The following is a 16,581-nucleotide window of genomic DNA, read 5'->3' as shown; positions in this document are numbered from 1 at the left end:
TCTGTATATTGGTGGCAACTCAGCCTAAATCTTTTTATGACCTCTCCCAGTGGCTTTACATAGATTTTGAAAATCATGTGGACTAAAGGTCACGGAGCATAACAACAGTCCTCGAGCACCACACGACATGACACGACACTCTGAAACCAGCCCTGAAAGGGCAATCTGGATTCCTATGATTGACAGTATCATAAAGCACTAAGAGGAGAATTAACAGAGTCTCACTTCTCCTGTCCATCTCCCGGCTCATGTTATCCACCAAGTCAACCAAGGCTATATCAATCCCATAGCTAGGTCCAAAACCAGATTGGAATGGCTGTAAACAATCATTCAGGAATCCCTGAAGTTGGCCAAACATCCCTCGTTCAATAGCCTTGCTCAAGAATGGTACATTTGAGACCGGATAATAGTTATTCAACCCTCCTGGGTCTGGAATAGGTTTCTTTAGGTGGATGCAGCATTGCCCAATTCAAGGCAGGCGTAACCACTGGGTTTCTCAGAGAGGCATTTACTGTCTCTTGGGGCCAGTCCTTGACCACCACCCCTTCCAGCAAATTTAATCATCCAGGAATAGCGAGGGTTGTGCAAACAGGTGATAGGTCTCAAATGCCGGGTCCATGAACACAACTGCGCTGTTAACGAGCTCTGTGAATGCCAGTTCTACTCCATCCACTAAAGGTTGCTGTGCCTTGGCCTTCATGACCACAAAGTACTATTTCAAAACCAGATGGACATATCTGGGGTCTTAGATAATGAAATATTGACCATAATGACTCCAGTCTTAAACTCTGGATAGTCTCATTTAAATATAGAGGAGCATGGGCAGGTGGTAGAATACTATGTAATGCCATAGGACAAATTGCACCCCATTGCTTTTGTTCCTTCACTGGGAACTTTTTTGTTGGAGGGGGGACAGAATCAAGTTTGGATTTCACGACATAATTTTATGAACAGATTCCCATGTTATACTATCTCCCACTTTCCAGGCAGGAGACAGACCATCACAGCTGCTGGGCTAAGAGCGTCTTAACACAATCAAGATTTAAAACATTTTATGTGTATGAGAGACACAGTGGAAAATTACCAACATAATAAAGATAAAGTGTCTGAATTGTGATAATTTGAAAATGCAATGAACACACTTATTGTCTTTTACTTAATTTTACTTTGCTTGTAGTGACACACAAATTGATGTTTTCTGCTAAACAGCTTTCATCAGTTGTGGTCTGAGCAAAAATTTCTCACAATATTTTACTGGTAACAAAAGGCTTGTAAGTAACAATTATAATACAGAACTTTATATACAATATATAAAGCACTTAAAATTGTCCTGTTTCAGACACAGTTTTTCTTTACTGTGTTAAAACATTTTATCACCAATTTACACTGTGGTGACAAATTCTGTTCACATCACAGGTACACAGAATCCCAGAGTGTTTCCCTTCATTTCTGTATAACCTGGCTATTAAGGTAACTGATACATTATTTTTGAACATAGATCTCGTACCTCTGACAGCTACCAAAATGTACCACGTGAAAGCTTTTTTTCTAACACTGCATCTGTGTGTCTGGAAAAAATTCAAATGTTTGCTTGCTATACAAGAGGGCCGTGATAGTTTTCTTAAGCTATCAGGAAAGCTGGGTTATAAATATTTTAAATAAATAAAAAACTTACTTGTTGTTTGTATGAAAGAGAGATGTCAAGAGTTCTTAGAGATTTTTAATGTAATGTTAACAAGTGGCTGCAGGGATCCCAGTTTAGACTGGGGGCATGGCAGTGGGGTTCCCCCCTCAAACTAATTCAGAACATCTACCCTGAGATGCTGTTAGCTTCAGTAAGCAGGTACTATGCTGGTATTTTTTCCCATGTAGGGGACTAGCACATTGGGTGGGATTGAATTTACTTACAATTTGATTGTTGCCTCATCCTTTTTCATTGTGGTGCACATGGTTCCCTAACAATAATATTTTTTGATTTAGACTGAAAAAGTGATTGGCTCAAGATCACCCAGTGAGTTTCACAGTAAAATGGATTGCTCAGTAATTGTCCAGCACATCTAACTACTGCACTGTTACTTCCTTGTCGACTTCTCAATGAATTAGGCTTGGCAAAGGCAGTTTATTGATAAAATGAAACGAAGCTTATGATGATTCTTGCTGAAACTGATTTGAAAGGCAATCCTAAGATTCCCGCATCCAACTATCCACAAAACAGCCCAGTGAGAGGAAATGTTTTTTCCAGTTCTCAAACCAAACACAGGAAACAGTCCTATCCAGGTGCAAATTTCACAGTCCTCTGGAGCAGACCCAAGGGCAGTCCTCGGGATAACACTCCAGCTAAGCTTACCCCCAGACTACACAACAGTTCACAGGTTAATCACAAAAGCAGTGTTGCTGCACAACTTTTACAATTCTGATCCAGCAGTTTTAGAAGTCCCACCATAAAATCTATTTCTACACATTGGAATCTTGTGGCACCTCAAAAGCATGACACACATTCCTGCAAAATATTTAATTGAGTAGAGCCACAACATTTGGGTCTTGTTTATAGACATTTGTAATAGTGTGTGTTCTAATTCCATTGCATACCTCTGGCATTGCAATGTGACTCATGCATTTATGACATCCATGCATTTATGACATCCTGGTTTCATGGAAGTTAACACAACATGCTGAAGCTGCATTTTTCACGAAATGACTTAGAAAATGTACCTGATCCAAAATGTTTTAGCTAGGGTGTTGATAAGCACCCCATGCAGTGAGCATGTTATTTCTGTATTGAGAGATTTTGATTGCCTTTCAGTATATCATTTATTTATTCAATTTGTATACCACTTCTCACTGAAGTGCTGGTTTTGAGCACTAAAGCCCATAATGGTTTGGGGCCAAGATATATGAAGAACCATCTGCTTCCATATTGTCCAGCCAGTTCTGGTCAATGAATACATCTATGGGGACTATGCTCTTTGTGCCTCCAATGAGTTAGGGGGAGGAGAGATGGGAGAGATCTTTTTGAAGGTGGTGTGTGATTATTCTGGAATAGCTTCCCCTTACAGGCTTAGTTGGAGCTGAAATTTCTGTTTCACTTAGCATTAGTATATTGTTGACACATTGTTCTGTTGTTGTCCTTGCTCTTGAGTTTAATGTGTATTTATTTTATCTGCTAGGCATCACCTTTTTCTCTAACTAAGATGAGATGTTTTGTCTGTATTCCAAAACCCCTTGTTAGAAGAAGTCTGAAGTAGTAAGGTGATAGTAAAGTAGCAGTAAACCATTAGTAAATTCATAGTAAAGCAGCAGTAAAGCGGTAGTAAAGCAGTAAAGAGGTAGTAAAGCAGTAGTAAAGCGGCAGTACTGCAATAGTACAGTGATAGCAAAGTAGTGGTGACGCGTTAGTAAAGTAATAGTAAAGTAGTAGTAAAGTAGTGGTGGTAGTAGTAGTCGTAAAATGAAACTGTGTGGCTTTAACAGGAAAGTAGCATCTTCCCATCTCATTCAATTTTGCACTAATGGAGAAAGCTGCATGAATGAAGCTAAAGCTTGCATAGGGCAGGCAGTAGGGGATAGATTTGGAATAATATCTGCTTTTTGTAGAAGCCCACTTGTACTACATGTTGGGAGGTCCCCCTAATCTTAAGCAGTAACTTTTCCATTGGGCGCATGATTTGCTGTTGAAACTGGTTGCCATGATATTGTTTGCATACATTTATGACTAGTGATTTAGTGCTAGACTTTTAGCATTTGGTTTCAAAAGGCAAAGATGTCTTGCCAAGTCTATTGTCTTAGTAACCAATATCATACACTGGGTATGCTTACTATAGTAGCTATTTATTTGTATATCTAAAAATGAAGAGCTGGCTTTCCTAATTGCTTTGTTCTCCTTCCTGAGCTGCCTGTAGCTTTTGGACTTCTTATAGCAAGCTGTCTAGAAACATGCTTTCCATTGCTGCCTCTGAAGATTCAGGTCATTGCGATGCTGGGAATATTTATCTATTAATACTGTGTAATTTCCATGGTGATAGTTTACTTCTTGATGGTATGGTGGTATATGCAGGACTGGAATTTTGCAGTTGGCTAATCACGTGTGCTGAATTCAGTTTGCTGAGTACAGCCTTCCCCCAAAAGTTCTTTCCACCTTGAAAGGACAATATTGTTTCAGAAAATCACTGAATCATAGCAGAGTATGAAATAATTATCACCCTCTAACGTGGTGACCATGGACACCATGTAGCCTGCCAATACCTCCTCTGGGGTTTTTAGGAAGTAGGTGGGGCCAGCTATGGCTTTTGTCTAGCCAGGCTTCTGACCATTGAAGATTTGATTGTGCAGATTTTTAAAGCGTTGCTTTGGCAGCAGCTGCTACCACATTACAATGATGTGCGCTGAAGTTAAGCAGTGGTAATCATTTTGTGGCTCTGCCTCCTGCAACAACCATTTTGTGGCAGCCATTTTGTTACTGCACCCACCGTGCCATGTCAGAATTCCAAATATGCCCACAGGTGCAAAATAGTTCGGAACCCGTGCACCACCCTAATCTGGGTTTGAAATTATTTTGTGGAATCCATTTTTATGGACGCCACTCTGAGCCTTTTTGTGTGTGTGGATGAGGAAAGGCAGTACAGAAGCATTTTTCATTAACTGATTGATTAATTTTGAGACAGGCCCTGGTGCTTCCTTTTAATGTTGCAGTATTGATCATGGCTCTCTCATGTTGTATCATAGAAACTGAGGTGAATTTAGGGGTTACATCAGAACAGTCATTAGTTTCCTCAGGGGAAGCATGAATAAATGCTTCTTGCTGTAGGAAGAAACATGAAGTGGACTCATATATATATATATATATATATATATATATATATATATATATATATAAAGGTAAAGGTATCCCCTGTGCAAGCACCGAGTCATGCCTGACCCTTGGGGTGACGCCCTCCAGCGTTTTCATGGCAGACTCAATACGGGGTGGTTTGCCAGTGCCTTCCCCAGTCATGACCGTTTACCCCCCAGCAAGCTGGGTACTCATTTTACCGACCTCGGAAGGATGGAAGGCTGAGTTGACCTTGAGCCGGCTGCTGGGATTGAACTCCCAGCCTCATGGGCAAAGCTTTCAGACTGCTGCCTTACCACTCTGCGCCACAAGAGGCTCTCTCTCTCTCTCTCTCTCTCTCTCTCTCTCTCTCTCTCTCTCTCTCTCTCTCTCTCTCTCTATATATATATATATATATATATATATATATATATATATCCATCAGAATCTGACTGTACCGGTTGCATTGGATTGTACCATTTTCAGCTGCAGCAGGGAAGTAATATGTTTGAAGCTTGATCATTTTTTTTAAGTATCATACCGAATGATTTGAAAACCTTGCTTTCTTCAAGTAATTTTTTTAAACAGGGAAAGAATTCAACGCACACACACAAAGCTCAATAATAGCTTTATTGGAGTTTTCTGAATATGTAAACTGGCCCTGAGTGTAAGAGGAAGCTTGCCTTCTTAGTCACACTGTTGTGAAGATGGAAGTTTTGTTGTTTCAAATGATAAAACTGTATTGGAATCTGAAGTAGAGAAGCAATGGGGAGAGGGATCAGATGAAGAAACATTATTTCGTTGGTTAAATTATTAAGTAATTTCTTGGATGCACACCTTAATGTGGTGAGGGGATTTGTGTGTGTCAGCAAAGCTGAGAGCAATATCATAAGGGGCCTAAACTCCTAGCAGAGTAACCCAAGGGAGAATGGCTTTTAATTATGAGACATTTTGGAGGATGTTATTTCATAGGGTCGCCATAAGTCGGAAGTAACTTGATGACACAACACACACAATGAGCCAAAATTTTTGGTAGCAAGTTGTTCCTGTGTCACTGACCTGTGCATCCAGAGGCAGAGTTCTGTTTTCCTAGCAGTCATAGAGAAGCTGTTGGATAGACCCTATGTGACAGTTGTTCAGGAACTTTGGGATAGAAGTTGTAGCTTGCCCATTTATGCACATATGGTCTCGTTCTCTCACAATCGCCACTATGCATGGACTCGTGTGGAAATTTATGTGCAGGACAGCTGGGTTTTATCTGTTCAGTGAATGACAGTGAACATTAACTGCTTGTTTACAGTGTTAATTCACTGAAAGCTGGCCCTGCAAACATTAGTGTATCCAATGAATTTTAACACCAGCTGTCCTGGTAGTTCATAGAACAGGGAATTGGGTCTGTTCCCGAGGGCCCAGCGCCATGCTAGACGTGAAAGGGAGCTATCTTTCATCTGTTAGCTGCCCTCTATTATCAATCATTTTGTCACCTTTACATCTGCTGGATTTTGAGCCAGAGTGACTGACTCGAGTTTCCGTGATGGATGCAGACAAGATTGTGGGATTGATGAAGGCCACTATTTTTACCCTAGACCCTTGCCCATCTTCGTTGATAAAATGATGTAAGGACTACCTCAACAAACACTTATAATGTATATAAAATCAGTCACTAACTCAAGGCATCTTCTCTTGGCCATTCAAAAATGCGGTAATCCATCACGTACTTGAAAAAAGAACTCCTGCAGAAAAATGATATGGCCAGTTATTGCCATATCTGACCTGCCGTTTTTTTAGCAAAGTGATTGAGAGAGTAGTAGCGGACCAACTCCAAGTCTTCTTGGATAACTCATCTGCTCTACAACCTTTTCATTCAAGCATCAGACCAGATTAAGGGACAGAGAGGGTTCTGCTATAGGGTTGCCAACTCTGGTTTTGGAAACCCTTGGGAATCTGAGAGTAGAGTTTGGAAGACTGGGGTGTAGGGAGGGGAAGGACCTTGGTAGGGTATAATGCCATACAGTCCACCTTGTAAAGCAGCTATTTCAGACTTGCATGAAAGATGACCCCATACCTTGATATGGCTGATTTGACCACCTGGGTTTATACCACAGTAACATTGAGACTAGACTATTGTAATGCACTGTATTTTTGTATCCCCTCAAAATCAATTTAGAAACTCTGGTTGGTGTAGAACGCTACAGCTATTATTGGGAGCTATTACTTCCATACTGTAGGCACTTCAGTCACCCATTGTTTACTGGGCTCAATTTAAGAAATTGAACATCACATACAAAGCCCTTTATGGCCTTGGGCCCTGATATCTGCAAGACTGCCTCTTCCTCCATTCATCACCATGATAGCGTCAATTACCTGAGCAAGGTTTTCTGTAGGTGCCAAGCTGCAAATGGGTGAAATCAATACATGTGCCTTCTCTGTAGGGCCCCCACCTTCTGGAATGGCCTGCCTGAGGAGGTCAGAATGCTTCTCACCCTCCAGGCTTTCCTCAAATCATGCAAAATTGAATTATTCAATGGTATATATTTAATGCATGCTTTCTCAACCAGGGTTTCTTAACAGCCCTGGGAAAGTTTCCCAAATGGGTTGGAGTTAATTTTTAAATATATTTTTAATTTGTTAAGCATTTATTGGGTGATACGATCATATACGGTCATGTTGATCCACCCACCCCTCCTAAAATGACCAATGGCCTGGAGTGGGTGGGAAGAGGAGGGTCCCAGGGTGGGCATGTACACAGCTATGCTTCCCAACCATATTCTGCACCACTGTGCCACTTCTGGGGTTTCTTGAAGCCTGAAGAATGTTTCAGGGATGAAAAAGTTGAGAAAGACTGATTTAATGTGTCATGTCAGTATTATGCTTTGCTTCAGTTCTGTTCTTGAACTTTATGTTGGTTCTGAAACCCTAATTCTTATTACATTGTTCATTGAATGCCCTATACTGTCACTGGCATTGACTCAGCCTGTTGTAATCCACCTTGACTCTGAGTGAGAAAGGTGGACTATAAATAAGATAAACAAACAAATAAAGCCTATGGAAATTACAATCTGCCAAGTCTTTTTTTGTAGTGCCAGCTAGGTAGAAAAAAGGAGGGAGGAAGGAGGTTGGACTAAAGAGCTCCAGAGCAGGTATGTGTCCCACATACCTGTGAGAGCCTTGGGGTCACTATTTTTATTTAACTGTATAACTAGAGTTCTGTTATTTTAGGAGTGTTTTCAGTTTCAGAGTTGCCCTGAGTGTCTGTTGAGCGCAGTTGGTGATAGGAGGGGCTTCTGGGCTCTAGTTGGTGGCTCTTTCATTTGTTCTTTTTAATATATGGACTACTTATTTACTGTGTGCTGGTAGGCATCTAAAATATGCTTTTTACCTTCTTGTGTATAAGAAAAAATGTGTATTGTACTGGATTGGGGAGGACAAGTTTCCCACCACATCTTCCAGAAATTAGAATTATTTTCCGAGAAATGTTGCAAACGTGATTTGTATTCTTGCTATTCACTTTGCATTAAGTTGTTTGCAAATTCAGTAGGTTACACATAAGAAACCACTTCGGGGTGGGGAAGCACTATTGCACTGAGATTCTCCCATCTCATTCGTTCAACTTGTAGCAGGTTGTACTATTGAAAGTGATCATGGACCCATCAGTGCTTTCCTCTGCAACCTTGTTTGGCTTTGACCCCCCACTGTTCTTTGTTGGAAAGCACTAATGCTGGGCGTGTGGTAAAATATGCTCTGAATGGTACAGGAGCTGTTGTGGCATAGAATGATGGCCTTTTTTTGGCTGTTTGCTACTCAAGGGCGTTTTGGCGTCTTTCTCGGCTGTGTGATCTGCCGAACCTGAGCAGGTGCCATTTGTGGGAAAGCTTAAAGGAGTAAAGAAGTCCGAATTCGCCCAGCCCCATTGCTTTCTGTCGGGGCGAGAACAAGACGGCCACCTCTTCTTCCAGCCTTAAATCAATAGCAGCCGTCCGGGCAGGTGGTGCCGCCTGCCCCCTCCCTGCTTGGTGGGCGCGTTACATTCATGCAGTAGTTTGAAAAGCAAAGGGAGAAACAAGCCGCTTGGAAGCCCGCCTTTCCCCACAGCCCTCCCTTCGCTTGTAGGGGGGCTGCAGCACAGAGGCGCGCGAGGGACCCCCCAGCTGCCCTTTCCTCCCCACGCGTGCACGGGGCAGGGGGGCGGCGGAGGAGGGATAGGGGGAAAGCACCTTGTAAAGAACCGTCTCGCCCCCCGCCCAGGACTCTCCCCACACGCCATTTCCTGCCGCCGTGTTTACTTCCCGGTTCAAGTGAGGGGCGAAGCCAAGCCAGAGCTGCCTCCAAGGGGAGCGCTCAGCGGGAAGCGAGAAGGCAGGCGGTGGATGTGATTGCGGGAGCCGGGAGGCTGGAGCTCTCCGCTGGCTGCCTCCCGCCGTCCGTGGCAACCCACCCCGACTCGGATTGAACCGCTGCTGCTTTCTCTTTTGCAGGTTTATCCGGAGCCCCGCACCGAGAGCGAGTGCCTGAGCAATATCCGCGAGTTCCTCCGGGCTTGCGGCGCCACCCTCCGCCTGGAGGTGAGACTCGGGGGTGGGGGGAGATTACTATAATGGGGGGTACCTTGGAGGGAGGGAGGGAGGGGGCACTGGGAGTGACAGTCGGGGCTGGGAAAGAAACCCTAGTGGAGAAGCCCTGATCCCAGCAGGATCCACTTCTCAGCATTTTGTTCTTTTTATTCACGGTTTTCTCAACTTTCCCGAAGTGTGCTGCTGTGATTTTTACCCCCCAAAGGTATTAAGGGTGCACATCGTGTTTATTTCTTAGCCTCTTTTCTTTTTTCTTTGTTAGGAATTTTCTTCTTTTCCTTCTGACACCACTTTCTTTGGATGCAAATGCTTCCATGGTCAGCCCCCAAGTATGGCCACTTCCTCATGATGTAATCGGCATTGAGGCTTGCTTTCAGTTAGGGATAAACGGTTTGCTAAGAAGTTGACATTTTATTATTATAGATTATTATTATATTATATATATGATGACGACAGGTAAGTCAGGGTGAAGAAAAACAAATCACCTAAGAAAATAGAGTTAGATTTTTAGCATTGTGGTGTACTAGTTCCAGTGTCAGAGTGGGGATAAATGGATGATAGAAGATTTCTAAGTTGTTTTTGGTTCCTCATTGCAGAGAAAGGCATGGTATAAATAAGTACACTTTAAAATAATTTTAAATAAGTAACTTTCCTGTGATTTAACTTCATAGTTGAATGTAATATGGTTTTCTATCCAGAATCTTTTGATATGTGACTTTTTATTGAACACAGTAAGTTAAAGCTTACTTTCAAATAAATGGATCAATTAGAGATTTTTTTTTTTTGCTGTTCAAGATTTTTTCTATTGCACAACAGGTTGTGTGCTGCCTTAGGCCTTCACAGATCCACTTGCTTGGAGCACCTTTCCATTTTGGTTGAGGGCCTTGATTCAGAATGAAAAAAAGCCACATCCCCGGCCACAACTCCAGAGGGGGAAGGGGTTCGTATCATCTGGTGGAGCTACAACTGCTATTGAAAGTCATACTCTTTTTGTGTAATATAGTCACCCCAGCGCCCTGTTTTTGGTACACATAAGACTTGCAGGAACAGGAGTTACTAGTGATGACCACAAATTATCACTAGCTCGTAAGATGGGCCCTGAATATGTATTATCAATTAATGACTATTTAGTCTCTGTCAGGCGAACTGTATGAACATTTGCTTTGTGCCTGATAACTTTCAGACATTTTTTCTAGAAACTGCTGGTTGGTTTCAAACAAGTGATTTTGTGCAGTGTCAGAGAGAGAATGAGCCAAACATTTTTTTTTTCACCCCCTAGCCCTTTAAGCAGATAAAATCCAGTAATGCAAAAGGCATTTATGACCAGAGATTTTATGCTTCCAGGGAGCACAAATACTTTGTTTAGTTGCATGTAGAAATGTTTGAATTTTTATCAGGCAATTATACATGATGATTGTTCAGGAAGCTGATGAATTAGAAAGTGAGAAATCTGATATAATTCTCTTTATTTAAATTGTCACTTTGTGGTGGTGACTATAAATCATGTTGTGTATTAAATTTCATTTTATATTATTCACAATGTTACTTTGTTATTTAAATGAATACTCACCAAGGAACTGGGCTAGGGTGGCATGGAGGTTTTGCATTTCTGTCCTGCCCTGCAAATGACCTGCACTGTACAGATGCTCCAGCAGTACATTACTTGAACTTTTTCTTTGTTCTTTATTAGAATCATAGAATCATAGAGTTGGAAGGGGCCATACAGGCCATCTAGTCCAACCCCCGCCCTCAACGCAGGATCAGCCCTAAGCATCCTTAAAGCATCCAAGAAAAGTGTGTATCCAACCTTTGCTTGAAGGCTGCCTTAGGCAGCCTATTCCATCCTCCTCATTGGTGGCTGGAAAAGAATGAAGCCTGGCAGATTAAGAATATGCTCTGTACATTTTACACATGTTCACATGTATTCTATTTTTTCCAAAACCCGTGTCTCCATGTGTCATTCTGAATCCAGACAGCATCTTCTCTCACTGACAATGGTATTAAACAGGAAATGAAGGGGGAAAACTTTATATATGTTAAGGTATCAGCTAGTGTAGACACAGGGCTGGATCAGAAGATCATTTTCTTGGACCTTCCTGGTGTGTTTGATGAGTGCGAATACCTTTGTTTTAAAGTCCGCCTCATGTTGTCACACTTCACACTACATGTCTCTTGGCTGTCTGAAGTTGGCATTTACCTGAAGTAGTCGGTTGTTGCATGTTACGGTGATAGGCATAGCATTTATCAGATTGGCTGCACACAGTACATGTGTTCTCCAGGTATTGTGCCCCAGCCATTCACCTGACCTTTTGATAGACTTGCTGAGGTTGAAGAATAAAATAACAAGCTCTTCATGCGCATATCAAACAGAATCCCCCTCTGGGTAAAAAACTTGCAGTCTATGATAAATTCTGTAGTGGGTGATAGAGTAAATATTCAGAAAACAAATATTTCCATATATCTGCAATTGCCTTATTATGGATAGATAGATTGAATGAATGCTGTTGATTGTATTATTTGTGATCCTGTCCAAGTGGGAGCTTGGTGTAATCCTTGCAGTGATTTCCTTGTGGTCTCCTTCTGCCAGTGGTTCATCAACAGCAGCTGGATTGCCAAAGTGGGGTAGTGGTTTAAGTGATGGACTAGGATCTTGGAGACACAGGTTCAAATTTCCACTCTGCCATTGAAGCACACTGGAGCACCTTGTTCCAATCAGAAACACTGTCAACTTAACCTACTACATAGGATTGTTGTTAGGATAAATAATATTTAATTTCTGTACCACCCCTTCCCATATGGGCTCAGAGTGGTTGACAACAACAAAACATTCCATAAACAGTTAAAAGAGTAAAATAGGGGGAAGCCAAAAAAGAGGAGGTAGAGAAAGGCCGAGAACGCTTCGGGCTGCCCAGGTCTCCATCATAAGCCTGATGGAGGAGTACCGTCTTGCAGCCTCTGTGGAACTTTTACAACTCTCTCAGGGCCTAGATGTCAACTAGGCTAACAAATTCTACCATATGGTAGAATTTGTTAGCCTAGTTGACATCTATATATATATATAGAACTGCAAAGGAGCCTCAGCTTTAGGTTGAGACCAGGTGCACCTCCTTGGGGTCACCAGTAAATCGGTGTTTGCCAAGCATGGTGCCCTCCAGGGGACATATTGGGAGAGGTGGTTCTTCAGATGTGCAGGGCCCAGGCTGAACAGGGACTTAAAGGTCCCTTATATCTGATCTGGAGCCTTATATCTGATCTGGAACTCCACTGGCAACCAATGCAACTCTTGGAGGGCAGGTCAAATATGAACCCTCAATGACATTCCCATGTTGTTGCATTTTGTGCCAGCTGTAATTTCTGGATCAGGGCCAAGGGTATAGAGGGAGTTACAGAAATCGAGCCTGGAGGTGACAGGTACATGGATCACAGTGGCTAGATCTTCTGGGGCCAGATAGGGTTCTAGTAGCTTCTGGCACAGGTGGTAAAATGCCTGATGAGCTATATTTGTGACCTGCACCTCATTTGTTAAGGATGTATCAACGATCACCCCTAAGCTCTTGATGCACAAAGCTGTTAATTGCACTCTATTGCGGCAGGGAAAGTAGGCTTCTTCTTCTTCTGTCCCTTTCTTCCCAACTTCCATCTTCAGGCAAGTCTGCTGGAGCCATCCTGTTACAGCTTTCAGGCATCTGGCCAGTGACTCTGTGGGTGTGTTTGGCCGGCCACCCATCAGTAGGAAGAGCTGGGTACACCCTAGCCTGTACCCCCATACCAGCTGTGTGAGAGGGGGTGTATAAATGTTGAATACTATTGGGGAAAGAATTGTGTGGCATCCCACAAGGCAGTGGGCAGTAGTGCTAATGTTCTTCCCCGATAGCTACCCTCTGCCCCCACCTTGAAGGAAAGAGGTCAGCCACTATAGGGCCAAACCATGTATCCCCAAATACGTGAGCCAAAAGTTCATAATGGACGGTGTCAAACACTGCTGTGAGATCTAATAATGACAGTAGTGCTGACCTGCCTCAGTCCAGCTGCCTCTGGAGGTAATCTGTGAGGGCGATCAAAGCTGTCTCCCCCCCCCCCCCACACACACACCATGGCCCGCCAGAAGGCAGACTGGAATGAGTCCAAGACCGATGCTTCATCTAGGAAACCTTGCAGCTGGCCCATAGTGGCCTGTCCAATCACATGGGAGAATTTTATAATTTGCTTTGGATCCCCTTTATGGAGAAAGCTAGGATATAAATGAAGTAAAGAAAATCAAGCGCTGGAAAACTTCTAATTGTAGATTAATTTTTATATGGTCTGAAGGAATGTGTCATGATATCCTACTGGTTATTACCCATCATGAGACAGAATTCCTAGCAAACTCTATTATTTTAAAGTTCTGTACAGCCCTCATTTTCATTGCTCTGTGTTTCTGAATATATAGATGTGACACAGAGTAGTTCTTCTTCATTGGGTTTCCTCCTGCCTTATGGGTTAAGTCAGCCAGTTTAACCAGCTGTCTCTCTGACCTGGCCTTAAAAATCTTCAGTGATGGAGAGTGTATTACAATGTTTTACTGGCCTGTTGGTTTGTCTTGTTCCTGTTAACATGTTGTTTATCCCTAACCTAATAATTTTAATACTGCTGTCAGATTCTAGAGCTGTAACCACTGGCCACTGATCATGGTAGAAGACCCTGTAGAATGCTTCCTCTGTTGTGAACATCCATCTTACTAGGATTTTTTTTGTATGAAACTGTAACTTTTTCCTTGCATCCCACTCTTATGTATGTTTATACAGAAGCAAGATGAAGAAGAAGAAGACTTGGTTCTTATATGCCGCTTTTCGCTACCCGAAGGAGGCTTAAAGCGGCTTACAGTTGCCTTCCCTTTCTTCTCCCTACAACAGACACCCTATGAGGTGGGTGAGCCTGAGAGAGCCCTGATATTACTGCTCGGTCAGAACAGCTTTATCAGTGCTGTGGCAAGCCCAAGGTCACCCAGCTGGCTGCATGTGGGGGAGCGCAGATTCAAACCCGGCTTGCCAGATTAGAAGTCCGCACTCCTAACCACTACACCAAGCTGGCTCTCAGTCAAGTCCCAGAGTATTCAGTGAGACGTACTCCTAGATAAGTGTAATCTATAATGTAAATATATACTGTAGCCTCACTGAGATAGGAAGAAAATGTGCAACTGCTTGGTAAGATACAGGCTTCCAGTCTGGGCAGATGCAAAGACACTGAGATGACGGCAAGCATCCAACACTTAACCATGAAAACAATGTAATGATGTAGTCAGAGTCTACAAAAGTTTAACCCACTGAGTTCAATCCCAAGTAGACACCCATATGATTACAGTCATACACCTAAATTAAAGCTGTTTCATATTTACTTTAAATACCTCTGCCTCATTTCAGATTCTCACGCTCCTACCCTTAAGTTTCCCTTTCAGCCTCCTCAATCTTTGAGGGTTATGCATACATATATACACTCTTCTTTCCCCCTTCCTGTTTAACTTATATGCTCAGATCATTATGAGAGAGAGAGATTGAATCCAAAGGATCAAATATTGGAATTAAGTTTGGAGGAAGGAATGTAAAATAATTAAATAATCTTCGGTATTCTGTCCATGGGGTCGCGATGGGTCGGACATGGCTTCGCACTTAACAACAACAACAACAACAACATTAACAACATGCTGATGGCTCTCCCCTCCTGTCAGAAACTAAGGAAGTCCTAGAACAGCTGATTTCAAAGATCAATGAAGTAAGTAAGAAATTTGGCCTTTTCTTAAACACTAACAAGACAAAAATAATGACCACTGCAAAAAGCAGACATGTCACAATAACAATTGATGGTGAAGAGATCGAGTGCATTCAAGAATTCATTTTTTCTTGGATCACAAATTGATGAGACGGGTGACTGCGTTATGGAACTAAAACGTCGGATTGCTCTGGGTCACTCAGCAATGATGAGCTTGAACCAAACATGGAAAAGCAAGGATATAATCCTGACTACCAAATGTAGATTAGCTATATCTATCATATTTCCAGTAGCCACTTATGGCTGTGAAAGTTGGATGTTGCAAAAAACTGACAAGAGAAGAATCGATTAGTTTGAACTCTGGTGTTGGAGAAGGCTTCTGCAGATTCCGTGGGCAGCAAAATTCACAAATAAGGAAATACTATAGCACAAAAGGCTGATTTATCACTGCTAGGCAAAATCACGAAACTCTGGCTCATTTACTTTGGCCATATCATGCGATCCAACGCAGTGGAGAAAGCAATTATGCTAGGATTGGTCAGTGGAAAAAAGAAACCAGGCCGACAAAGGGTACAGTGGTTCGACACAATCGGGATGGACACTGGCTAGAACATTGCATGGCAGAGGGAGGTGGTGCAGGATTGGGGGAGTGTATCGATAGCTGTGCCATGAGAACGGTAAGAGTCGGGCACGACTGAATGGCTGACAGCAACAACAAATAAACACTTGAGATACTTTGGGTTGCTGCTCTTTAGAGTCTTCACAGTTTCTCTGTGCCTCTGTGGAGACGTGGCAAGTTAAGTACTGTGTGCAGTTCTGGAGGCCTCACTTCGACGTAGATAAAATTGAAAGGGTACAGAGGAGAGCGACGAGGATGATTGGGGCCAAGGGACCAAGCCCTTTGAAGATAGGTTGAGGGACTTGGAAATGTTCAGCCTGGAGAAAAGGAGGTTGAGAGGGGACATGATAGCCCTCTTTAAGTATTTGAAAGGTTGTCACTTGGAGGAGGGCAGGATGCTGTTTCTGCTGGCTGCAGAGGAGAGGACACGCAGTAATGGGTTTAAACTTCAAGTACAACGATATAGGCTAGATATCAGGAAAAAAATTTCACAGTCAGAGTAGTTTAGAAGTGGAATAGGCTGCCTAAGGAGGTGGTGAGCTCCCCCTCACTGGCAGTCTTCAAGCAAAGGTTGGATACACACTTTTCTTGGATGCTTTAGGATGCTTAGGGCTAATCCTGCATTGAGCAGGGGGTTGGACTAGATGGCCAGTATGGCCCCTTCCAACTCTATGATTCTATGATTCTACTTATATGCCACTTTTCTCTACCCGAAGGAGTACAACGGTGTACAAGCAAAGGAGTACAAGCAAAGGTTGGATACACACTTTTCTTGGATGCTTTAGGATGCTTAGGGCTAATCCTGCGTTGAGCAGGGGGGTGGACTAGATGGCCTGTAT

General features: G+C 42.7%; 1 protein-coding gene across 10 annotated transcripts in view; it reads left to right on the top strand.

Annotated features, from left to right (window-relative positions):
• Positions 1 to 16,581, top strand: part of ARHGEF7 (Rho guanine nucleotide exchange factor 7) — a 123,424-nt gene that overhangs the window by 18,544 nt on the left and 88,299 nt on the right. For 9 of the 10 annotated variants that reach the window (XR_013232132.1, XR_013232134.1, XR_013232133.1 and 6 more), the window contains exon 2: positions 9,283 to 9,369. The exons of the other annotated variant lie outside the window; for it this stretch is intronic. Coding sequence is in view for 6 of the 9 variants with exons in the window: in XM_077343753.1 (XP_077199868.1) it covers positions 9,283 to 9,369 (87 nt within the window). In the remaining 3 variants the exon portion in view is untranslated. The remainder of the gene's footprint in view (positions 1 to 9,282; positions 9,370 to 16,581) is intronic. 10 annotated transcript variants of the gene reach the window in all.

This window comes from Paroedura picta, chromosome 6, assembly GCF_049243985.1.
Source record: "Paroedura picta isolate Pp20150507F chromosome 6, Ppicta_v3.0, whole genome shotgun sequence".
Lineage (NCBI taxonomy): Eukaryota > Metazoa > Chordata > Lepidosauria > Squamata > Gekkonidae > Paroedura > Paroedura picta.
The sequence above is the reverse complement of the archived record's forward strand: the minus strand, read 5'-3'. Positions and strand labels throughout refer to the sequence as shown.